Source organism: Lolium perenne, chromosome 1 (assembly GCF_019359855.2).
Source record: "Lolium perenne isolate Kyuss_39 chromosome 1, Kyuss_2.0, whole genome shotgun sequence".
Taxonomy (NCBI): Eukaryota; Viridiplantae; Streptophyta; class Magnoliopsida; order Poales; family Poaceae; genus Lolium; species Lolium perenne.
The window spans coordinates 244,408,919-244,420,627 of record NC_067244.2 but is presented as its reverse complement, the minus strand read 5'-3'; the positions used below and the strand labels follow the sequence as shown (position 1 = coordinate 244,420,627).

The 11,709-nt window shown below is 48.7% G+C and overlaps 1 protein-coding gene across 2 annotated transcripts; it reads left to right on the top strand.

Annotated features, from left to right (window-relative positions):
* Positions 1 to 2,240: 2,240 nt before the first annotated feature.
* Positions 2,241 to 9,413, top strand: LOC127327466 (uncharacterized). 2 transcript variants are annotated; one of them, XM_051354238.2, is made up of 4 exons: positions 2,241 to 2,624; positions 5,269 to 6,647; positions 6,886 to 6,911; positions 8,625 to 9,413. In XM_051354238.2, the coding sequence occupies exons 2-4, from the start codon at positions 5,336 to 5,338 to the stop codon at positions 9,249 to 9,251; spliced, it is 1,965 nt and encodes a 654-aa protein (XP_051210198.1). In that variant the 5' UTR covers positions 2,241 to 2,624; positions 5,269 to 5,335; the 3' UTR covers positions 9,252 to 9,413. The 2 variants fall into 2 exon arrangements, with proteins under 2 accessions (XP_051210198.1, XP_051210197.1); XM_051354237.2 differs by lacking the exon at positions 2,241 to 2,624 and adding an exon at positions 3,805 to 3,964.
* The last annotated feature ends 2,296 nt before the right edge of the window (positions 9,414 to 11,709 follow it).

Here is an 11,709-nt window from a genome sequence, read left to right as displayed (position 1 = left end):
TCATGAATGTTCTGGTCCTATTAGTGAGGTGTGTTGCTTGCGAGTTCACTTGATCAAGCTCAACTTCAAATAAACCCGCTCCTCGAATATCAGACTCTTCCTCTTGCCCACCATAATGAACACCCCCATGCTCACCACCATACCCACCTTGCCCACCACCATGCTACCCACATCGGTGAGCCATCGGTCGGGAACGTATGTGGCGTTGAGATCAAGGTTTGGTGGGAAACGAGTTGCCGATATCCAGGGATTCGTTGCACGAGGACAACCGGCTTGGCACCGGCTGTAACCCATTCTCTGCAGAAAGCTGTATGTTGGCGAAGACACCGATGATGACATGTTTCGAGAAGGGCCGATGAGGGAGGAATGGCGCGACCATGGTTTCAGACACTACTTTCAGGTAGAGCATGAGCAGTGCATGCTGCGCGACCAACTGTTGGTTCACCGATTGTTGTGTTGCGTACTAGACGGTGGCTTCGGCGGCAGCTACCTTCACATCCTTCTCCGATGACATGAACATAGCCATGTCGCGGTGGTGGTTGCGGTGCTCCGATTCCAGAGAGAGGAAGTGTTGGGGGAGATGGGAATGGTTTGTGTGGCTGAACGGGGCCTCACGTAGACACAAGAGGAGTGCAGACCGCCGACCCCCAAACCGGCCCCAAGTTTGGGGCCAAGATGGGGGAAATGGGGCCGTTCGCGGACGGGGGACAGGTTTGGGGTTGCCCTGATGCTCCAACCAGTTGGGTTATCATCCGTGTTTGCGAGAAAGATATTATTTAGTGATACCACACGGAAAATGAGTGAATGAACCGGGCGGCATATGCTCCGGGCACAAGTCGCACTACCATTGGTTGATGTGTCGTATGGGAACCACACCGTAGCAGATGTGTTTTTTATACAAACAGATAATACTCACTGGAATACAAAGAGGTGGGACCCTCTCATTAAGGAGAGAGAGAAAGTGGGGAAAAGGTGAGTTCGTCGCCTCCGTTGCTTTTCACCCAGGTGGAGATCGTGTTCGCAACTGCATGTCCAGGTCGAGCTCCGATCTACATTGGGTGAGATCCTTCACCGGCCCCGGCGACTTGCCCCACCAGTCCCCCGGCACCGGCGAGTGGAGCTCGACGAGCCCCACCGTCTGGGGCTTGAGCTGCGCGCTCTAGTCCAGGCTCCGCCCATCAGACCGGGCCGAGCGGGCGCGCCCAAGAGCGCGGTCGGTCGAGCGGGGCGCCGGCGTGGGAGAGGAGCAGCTGCGCGAGGACAGGCGGCGTGGCGCAGGGAGAGGAGCAGCTACGCGTAGTAGGACGCGGTCGGGCGAGCTCGGGATGGGGCCCGTGGCGGGGACATGGCGTCATCGATGTGGCGTTGGGGACGGGGCGACGTCGATGTCCGGGCAAGCTCGGGACGGGGCCGGCGTTGGGGACGGGCGGCGTTGGGGACGGCGTCGTCGATGTGGCGTCGACGACGGGTGGCGTCTAGGTGCCCCAGCTCCCGCACCCGGGCCGCGACCTCATCGGACTGCAGCAACAGGCGCATGCGGCCAGGTCCCAGGCAGCGGCGCGGGGAAAGGCAGGGGAGGGAATGGATAGGTGGTAGGGGAGAGGATGCGAGGGATGGGGAGGACCACACATGTATTTTACCAGGGCATACGTACAACACACTGCAGCAGTGAACCCCACATACAATTTCTGGACCAATGAGACGCTGACTTAAGCCAGGTTCACATACCGCCGGGTTCTATTAGTCCACTCTCGATACCACACCTCATATAATATCATAAGACAACCTGTCAAAATTCAAATCTATAAATGTTAGAAAATTATGAAACAAAATTATAGGCGTTCACAAAATGCACTGTGTTTACATTGTCTAGAATTTCCAGAACCAGATTCAAATACACACATAGAAAAAAAAATGCTACGGTAAATAGTGTCATCTTGTTCTTTGTCATTTTGTGACACTATTCATGTTTAATTCGTTTTGTTTCTCAGTCCGTATTTCGAATTTGGTTTTCCAAATTCTAGGGATTACAAAAGCACACCTTGTGAACATCCAAAACTTCATTTCGCAATTTTTTGAAACTTGACATTTTGAATTTTAAGGGGGTATTCGTATCATGGTATCACATATTGCTCTCCGTGTCTGGCTGTCCGCGACTGCGGTTCAGGGCGGCACGCAATCCATCGCCATGTGCTCAGCGGATCCGCTACATGGCCGTGCTGTACGTTCTCTGACTATCGCTCGCCAGGTGTCCTCCGCCCCCCCTGGGCCGTACGCCGGTCGCACTCCGACGTCTCCACCTCGCCACCGATTCCCGACGACGGGTACCATCAACGTGTCCGGTTGCTCTCAGGCCCCGGCCAACCTCCTTTCTTCTCCCAATCCACTGACCTTCATTCGGACAACTGGCCAGAAGGAGGGGAGAAGTGGGTGCTCGCAGTCGCAGGGTATCCTCGCCGCCGTCGCCGCGCAGATTGGGCGCTAATCCAGGCGAGTCAAGGCATCGCGTCTCGCCGCCAAATCCTCGGCTTTTGGTCGGGCTCTCTTGATCGGGTTTCCCGGAGATCTCGCGGTTCTCCAATTCCTCCTGCTGCTGCTGTGGTCTTCTGCTTGCTTTTGGTCAGGTAAATTTCTCCCACTCTCTGTTCCAAATTTCAGAGTTGAGTGGCGTGCCTGTTTGATCTGCCTGTGTTGTGTCTCTCAGTCCGAAGAAGTTCTGCAGCTATTCTATTGCGTACATAGGTCACATGTCCTTGCGGCATTGCAGTCACATCTGAAATCATGGATTGCTTAGGCACATTGACGCGGCATTGGAGCCACATCTGACATCATGTAATGCATAGGCACATTGACACAATGTATACAATGAGGCAAACCACGTTGCTGAAGACTGAAGTTGCCACTTGCCACCGCCAACCGAGCTACCATCCTTATTCTCAGAGTTTCCAAGTTAACCATAATACGTTCTGAAGTAAATCCATACTGTTATAAGTGTTTTACAAACGGTCATCATGCCATATCTGTCCTTGAAATATTTCTGCTACACCATCCTCTCACCTTTTTTTTGAGGTAAAATCCTCTCACATTATTGTTCTCGGCATATGAACAATCAGGACAAATTATCAGTTAAGTGTCAGGACAAACTTTCCTTTCGTAGTTTCGTGGCCTTTTGTAATCTTTTTGCCGGACCATGCGGGCTTTTTGGACTTTTGGCAAGGAAGGGTAGTGGTACCCGTCCATCATATCTAGCAGGTTAGTAGCAGAGAAAATATTCCAGCCTCACATCACAAGGAACATTCTTTTGATGGCTTCTTGTTGGCCTTCTGTTGTGTAGATAGGCCGCATGTGCTTGCGCCATTACAATCACATCTGAAATCTTGGAACGCTTAGGCGCATTGACACGGCATTGCAGTCACATCTCACATCATGCATGTAATGCATAGGCACATTGACAAAATGTATACAATGAGGCAAACCACGTTGCTCATCATGCCACTTGCTGAAGACTGAAGTTGCCACTTGCCACAGCCAACCAAGCTACGATTTCCAAGTTAGCCGTAATACATTCTGAAGTAAATCCATACTGTCAGCATGCCATATTTGTTCCTGAAATGTTTCTGCTACACCATCCTCTCACCTTTTTTTATGAGGTAAAATCCTCTCACATTATTGTTCTCTGCATATGAACAATCAGGACAAATTATCAGTTAAGAGTCAGGACAAACTTTCCTTTCGTAGTTTCGTGGCCTTTTGTAATCTTTTTGCCGGACCATGCGGCCTTTTAGACTTTTGGCAAGGAAGGGTAGTGGTACCCGTCCATCATATCTAGCAGGTTAGTAGCAGAGAAAATATTCCAGCCACACATCACAAGGAACATTCTTGGGATGGCTTCTTGTTGTGCTGTGACCTGTGGAGCTCCTCTTGCCCCGGGATGTTTTGATGTAGGGAAGTCATCTGGGACTTGGTAAGATAATAATACTTTTGCCAGTTTAGATCCCCCTTTTGAGGCTGTAGTATAGGGTTCTGGTTGAGAGTCTCTTCTTAACTGATCTGGCTTCAAGCATATCTTAACGCGTTTTGCTATAATTGTATTGGACCCTTTCTAATCCTTTGAGGCCAGTCATGTCACATATAATATTCGTTGATCGTGGATTAGTCTAGTTAGCGTTCACCAAATTGAGTGTCATATGTTTCTCTTCTTTTGCAAGAATTTCTAGTATACTCCCCTTTTTTCTATGAGATTTTAAGTTTTAATTAAGCCTCTCGGAAAACAATAATAGATTCCTTCAAATCATGCTTGCTCGTAGAAGAAAGTATTTCCCATTTCATATATCTTTCTCATTTAGAAGGGTTCATTATCTGTATTGACCCCGAGAGGCCCGATGACATCACTTGGAAGCTCACGGCAAATGGCCAATACACCACGAAGTCCGCCTATGCTATGCAATTCTTCGGCTCCACCTACTCTACTTTTCACAAGACTATTTGGAAGGTGTGGGCGCCGCCGAAAATCAAATTCTTTGTTTGGCTTGCAAACCAAAATAGAGTGTGGACGGCCGACCGCTTGGCGAAACGAGGATGGCCAAATTGTGGGTTGTGCCCTCTTTGTAAACAATGTGCGGAGACCGTGGACCACCTCTTCGTTCATTGCCGTTTCACCACTCGCATTTGGCGCTCCATCTTCGAGTGGTTGGGTATCGTTGGAGGCATCAATCATGTATGGTCCAATTATGTGTTCTCCGGGTGGTGGGACATGATGGCGGGGGGCTCTTCCAACAACCGTAAGGGCATTGCCTCCCTAACCCACCTTGTCACATGGGAGGTGTGGAGCGAGCGAAATGCGAGGGTCTTTCGGAACAAGAGTGCGACCGCGTTCATTATTATCGAAAAGATTAGAAAGGAGGCGGCACTTTGGGTCATTGCGGGTGCCAAGCGTTTGGGGGAAATTATGCCGGGAGAGTGATCCCTTGTATCTTCCTTGTTTTTTTTTCTGTTTTCCTTGCATGGTCATACATGTAAAACTCCTTCTTAATTAATAGAATGGGGCAAAGCTTTTGCCTCCGTTTCAAAAAAAAAAATTATCTGTATTCAACCAAACTGTTCCTCTTCCTGTTGCACTTTGTCTGGTCACAATGTTTTCTACACCTCACTTTTCAGATATTATGATCCTTTCTTATGTTCATTTGATACTGATGTGTGCATCATTCTTTTGTCAGGACTGACTTGGGATTTCAGTGTGTAAACTCATATTTATCTTTTCTCTGACAGATTTTTGCAGCAAGTACTCTAAACTTGTGAAGAAACACTACTTGATTTTATACCTAGTAACTCAATCATGTCAGGCTGTGCCAGGAATATATTCGATGAGGAAGAAGACTTTCAGGTTGTTTTGGGCAAAGGAAATCCTGGAGAGTCGTCTTGCCAGCAGAATTCTAGGTGGATGGCACACTGGGCCAGAGCAAGCAGCAATGCATATGGCAAGAACTGTAGTCCTTTGGAGGATGCCAATAATAGCACTTGCACAAAAGATTCTGGGGCTTCACTTTTTGAGCTTCAGAAATCTAGCGTCACTGAAAGGTTTATGTTGGGAGGAAATTACGAAGGAATTTCAATGCAGAATGTGCAGCAGTTAAACTCTAACATGTGGGGTGTGGGGGATGATGTTTGGCAAGAAGCTGAACAAAAGAAGATTGAACAGCAAGATGGGCCTTTTCAAAGTTCTCCAATGCAGATGCGCAGAGATAGGAGTTTCTATGCTAAGACAGTAGTATCAGAAACACTTTCCGTTTGCAGGCTTCCAGATCTGCCATTGACTTTTCAGAAACTTGTGAACTCAGACGAGAACCTTGATTCACATTGGAACCGGTTTCCTATGTTGCCAATCAATCAAAAAATCGACAGGATATTTAATCCAAAACGAAAGTATGCTGCCGGTACTGTGTTCGATGATCTTTTTGTGCCACAACAAACTCCTATGCTAAATGTGGCTCCCTCTGACTTGATGGAATTATCACATCAGGAGTATGAGCTGCAGTCTCATAAAAAAACTGACAGGGTCAGCGATCATTGCAAACCTGCAGGAAGCATCATACGTCTCCGAGAAGATCCTACCTGGATCACTTCTGATCCTGCAGGGAAGAAATTAAAAGTTGACAGTAACTCATTGTTAGATTGTCTAATAGATGAGCAGGATGCAGGTCACTATTTTGCAAACCCAAATCTGGAGGCACTCTGCAAATTTGATGAAAAGACATTCAATCTTTCAGAATACAATGAGAAGGGCCAAAGTGTTGGAGGGGCCTCTCAGAATCAGAAGTCGAGAACACCGGCTGGACTCCATGAGAAGGGCCAAAGTGTTGGAGGGGTGTCTCAGAATCAGAAGTCGAGAATACCGGCTGGACTCCATGAAAGACAACCACAGGAGGAATTTACAGATCCCAGTAAAGAAAAAGTTCCACATTTATTTGAAATGCTGACAACACCTTCCAACTTACAAAGCTCATGCGCTAAAGATTCACTGTACCCTAGTGGCCTTGGAGTTTGCGGCCCAAATATTGACAGTCATTTGTTTGGAGCTCAAAAACAATTCTCACCTAAAACTGAAAAGTTGCACAGTGAGACACAACATGTGTCAAAACTGTCAGCAGGTGAGATATAGTCTCCAACATAATACAATATTATGTAAGAACATCTTTTAGCACATAATCATAGCAAAAACTCGCATCTTGTCATTGTTGTGTCATAGCATGTTTCTTGGTAATGCAAAGTACGAAGTATCAGTTCAATTGTATTGTTCTGGTTTTATTAATGGAAAATTGGGTGAATATCTTTTATTAAAAAAAAATTCAATAGTATAACTCACAATTTTGTTCTGACGTTTTGCAGGTATCACTTTATCGTTGGCAGAAAAGGTACTACCTATGTTCTTATTTACTTGACATCCTAGAATCTACGCTGTCAAACTTTCAGTTTGACTGCCGATAAATTCATAATTATTGAGTTCCCACATAAAAATAATGCCAATATGTTATATTTTGATTTTTTTTGTAATGATTATAGTTGTAGTAATACATGTTAATGTAAAATTGTAGACAGTAACAGTGAAAGTAACAAATTGAAGTTAACTATTAACTGGGACAAATAACCCCCCTAAGTATGCAATACCATGCAAATTACCCCCATACCGGATTCGGCTGTTTTTTAGGTGGTTTTAGTCCACGTGTACAAGCGGTTTTAGACAGCCTGCACTTGGTCTGGTCGCGAGCCTGCTTGCCATGAATACAAGTCAAGAGGATTGCCTAATGAAGTTCTGCAAAGTAGAGCAACATACTGGAAATAAGGTTTACCTGTATTCAATTGCACTAGTCTCAGCATTGCAGCGGACAGCAATGAAATGGCCATCATCCATCAGTTTTCCTTGCAGTCCTCGAAGGGAATAATCCAGCAGCTCCTGTGAATCAACAGACCGGGCCATCTTCTTCAACTGCTGGATCAATGGCCAACAGGACACGCTCTTCGCGCAGGCCTACCGCTAGTACTACCGGAGCTGCATCATTTCCGGCACCGTCGACTTCGTCTTCGGCGACGCCACGGCCGTCTTCCAGCGCTGTGTGATGCTCGTCAGGGACCCGCTCCCGTGGAAGCCCGGCGTGGTGACCGCGCACGGCCGCGGTGACCGGCAGCAGACTCCGGCTTCGTCCTGCACCGAACCCGCATCGTGGCCGATGACAGCCTCGCCCATCGTCGACGGTGAAGACCTTCATTGGGCTGCTATCGCTCTGAGCCTCGATTCAGCACCAACGCAGCTGATCCGAGGGGACACTGCTCTGTGGTGATCTCCAGCGCTTGCTCGTCGTCGGCAAGGTCACGGGCTGCAAGGCGATGAGATGATGCACATGCTCAATCTGGTGCAGGCAGGCTCATGGGCGACGGCAATCATCTGACCTCGTCGACGGCAGCGCAGAGCGAGGTGCATGACGAGAAAGCAGAGCGCGGTGCGGTGCGAGAGGTTCAGCCGGACCAGAATCTGCTCGTCTAACCACTTGTACACGTGGACTAAAACCACCTACAAAAACAGCCAAATCTGGTATGGGGGTAATTTGCATGGTATTGCATACTTAGGGGGGTTATTTGTCCTGGTTAATAGTTAGGGGGGGGGGGGGGGGGGGTTAGCATCCCAAACACAATACTTAGGGGGGTTATATGGACTTCTTTCTTTTTAAAAAGTAAAATTTTGAAGTAAAAATACTGTGGGAGTATCACAGTTAAATTTGTGTGTCACTCTAATGTCCTGTATTAGGCATTAAAATAAATTATGAGGAACTGTTTTCTTGGAACTATTTTTAAATATATGAGAGTGAATTTATAGAATTCATAAGTTTATTTTCTTTCATGAAACTTTTGTCATCATCAGCTTTGATCATGCAATCATGTTGTGTAATACATTTTTCTTCTTGTGCTCAGTCTGCACCTTCTATGTGCGCTTATCTGTTGCTTCATGCTATTCGATATGGCACTTCATTAAGGCAGTATATCATCTGTAGTTTAAGACCTGTATCAGTTAATTCATATTGGGAAGCCTAACTTCTTATTTGATATTTGCATTACGAACAAATGTACCACAGGACAATTGCTGCACAGAGAAAGCGAATGAGCAGCTGGCAACTCTGTCCATCAAAGGATCACCAAGACACAATGAAGAAAGCAGATCACGTAATGTCAATGCCAATCAAGATTTTTCCAGCAAGCCCAATACCGAAACCATGGACTTGGATCCCCTGCCATTTCAACCAAGCAGGACGAAAAATCAACCCCCCAACAGCACAACTCAATCGCCAGCGCGTACCGAGCCAAGCGACAGATGGCTCAAGCGTCTGCGCCACGATGTCGCAGATCCTCATGGCCCTGGTTCCAAGAGGCCCGAAAGTGTAGACTGCTGTCCTGTTGGAGGAGCAAGTAGAATGCCCAACACTGACATCGCGGACCATGCCGAGGCAAGGAGTGTTCATTGCTGGGTGGGAAGATTGTGCGTGGGTGGTGGTTCCCCTGTTCCGCGTGGAGATCCGGACCAGGGAGTGCGAGCAGCAGCGAAGCCTGGCGTCGCAACCGGAGAAGTTGGAGTCGGAGGACACTTCCCCAGCATCAAGGCGATGGCGATGATGGGGCATGTGATGAGCAAGGTCCGGCCACTTGATCGCGAGAGGAAGGGCCCTTGCGTGATGTGGAAGACTGAGGGAGAGAGAGCCACATGAGTGGCTAGCAGGTCTGTTTTTATTTCTTTGTTATGTTGAAGGTAGTGGTGTATGTTGCTGTTGCATGTCGTGTGGTTTGTTCCAAAGAATGTAAAGTGTACATAAATATGTGAACTCTGTCACCTATAGCTCATCATATATATATATTCAGCTATTTCTATTTTTCTGAAGGGAGATTAGGTAGTAGCAAACTGAGGTTAGAGCAAAAACCATGTGAATTTTATCCAAGAGCTTAGGGTCTGTATATGTCTCAGTTCATTCTGATTTTCTTATGTCTCAGTTGATTTAGTTAAACTAAAGTTGCACTTTTCTGTGAATTGATTTACAGCCAATTGAGACATAGGCACATAGCAAAACCAGCTAAAAGAACATCTGTAATCAAGTGTAAAGTGTACTCGATAAAAGTCCCCTCTGTAATTAAGTGGAAAATGGAGTTGCTAAGTTTGAACTGTGGGCAATAGTGCCTAGCGCTGTCGTTGCAAAAGAGGTTTGCGAATTGTGATTTTCTCACCACCTTAACTGTTGTCTACCCTGGATCCGCAATTGATTGACGCGTGTCTTTATCAGCGCGGTGTTCGAGTGTCGCCTCATTTTTTCGAGGTTGGGGGGGGGGGGGGGGGGATCCCCACTGCTTGTTGCAATACAGGGGGTACAAGGGGGAGAAGACAAAAAAAACTACTAGAAACAGGGAACACAAAGGAAGGGGGAGGGGGGCAGCATATGAAGCCTACCGACCCCTTGGGAGGCAAGCATCTCAAAGGCACTACGACGCAAAGCGAGCGACGACAAAGGACCTGCAGAACCGAGACCACACACAGTCGAAAGACGTCGGATAGCCGAGACTGAGGCGCCGACACCGGTGTGCCGACCCCGTGGTCGAAGGGCGATGTAGAATCGAGGCATGCCACAAGGCGCGAACCAGAGCAAAGTCTCAACCAGATCGCCGCCTTGAGGGCCTCAAGCCGTCCGCCAGGGAGGCCTCCGGTGAGAACATCGACACCGAAGAAAGCATCCCAGAGGAATAGGCAGCGGAAATACGTGGACACAGAACATGGGCACACGAAGAAGCATCACTAGCACGGCCGAAAGGCGTCGGATAGCCGAGACCGTGCGACGACATCGATGTGCCGTCGGCGAAGCCGAAGGGCGTTGTGACGTCGAGACCAAGCACAGTCGAAGGGCGTCAGATAGCCGAGACTGGGGCGATGACACCAGTGTGCCACCCCCGTGGTCGAAGGGCAACGCAAGCCGAGGCCACCCCAGGACGTTCAGGCAGCCCCGCCAGGGCCACCATGACAACAGCCAGCCCCGGAAGGAAACACCCCAAGGCCCAGGGGAAGACGAGAGGCACATCTGTCCGACGCGCGCGAAGCTCCAGAACGGTGCCTCCAAGGAGGAAGAACGACACAGAGAGCACCGTCACCGCCAGTTCCGGACCATGCCCGGAACAGAGATCTCTCTCGGAGAAAAGGCACACATGTCGGGACAGGCCTACCTCCCCCACACGGCAGAAACCATTACCAAGGTGGACACGGCCACCGGTCTGGTAGCGGTCGAACCACCGATGGTCCAATCAGGACGGGAGCACAGCCAGCAGGCCCTGGCCCAGACCCCTTGCCTCCACGGCCAGAACCACGGGGAAGGATGACCACATAGGCAGACGCCCGCTGCGAAGGGTGGCGAAGCGCAGGACCACGCGAAGGCTATCAGCATCAGGTCCTCCACCAGGGGCACAACGCGTAGGAACTCGTGCCGCTGGTGTGAAAAGGGATGAGTGCGCCAGCAGCCCCTGAGAAGGAGCACATCTGCGAGTCGATGAGCATGGCGGCGATGAAGCCGAGCATGACCGGGACGGCGGCGCACCTGAGCACGCGAGGAATGGGGAACTTGGGGGGATTTGGATTTTTGGGGGAGAATCGAGCCGGGGGTGCTCCCCGCCGCCTCCTTCAGCTGTGGGATGGCCTCCTCCGGCAGCAGCGAGGGCAGAAGGCGGTGTTGGGGAGGGGGTTGTGGCGGTGGTGCAGTGCAGGGGTCGCCTCGGAGTCGCCTGAGAGCAATCCTTGTTTGGCTCCGTGTCGCCTCATGGTCCTTTGTTAGGGTTGGTTTGTGTGGGCTTGATCTTGTTATTGTAGGCATTCGCTCGGGTTTTCTCTTAAAAACTTAACACTCTCTTCTTAATTAACTAAATAGATGAGGTAAAGTTTTTGCTTCCGTTTAAAAGTAATACACGTTGTAAGTGAAACGAATTTACATTGGTTGTTTTCTTCTAAAAATTGAAAAACTGTATTAAAAATTCATCTTCTTATATTCTTTTGAATAAAAAAAAGAGACGTTTAAGATGGAGAGCTCTTGCTTAAACCCGTTTATAATAAAAGTCTAAAAGCCCAAACCCGGTAAGAAATATCCCCACCCAGTTTCTCTTTCGCCTCCACTACCTTATCCGCCACCAAAGCAGAAG

What these genes read in the sequence shown, in the direction of transcription:
- LOC127327466 (XM_051354238.2), top strand. Translation starts at nt 5,336, where the DNA reads ATGTCAGGCTGTGCCAGGAATATATTCGATGAGGAAGAAGACTTTCAG. An exon ending in TGTGTCAAAACTGTCAGCAG is followed by an intron (nt 6,648 to 6,885) that starts GTGAGATATAGT and finishes GACGTTTTGCAG; the next exon opens with GTATCACTTTATCGTTGGCA. An exon ending in CTTTATCGTTGGCAGAAAAG is followed by an intron (nt 6,912 to 8,624) that starts GTACTACCTATG and finishes AATGTACCACAG; the next exon opens with GACAATTGCTGCACAGAGAA.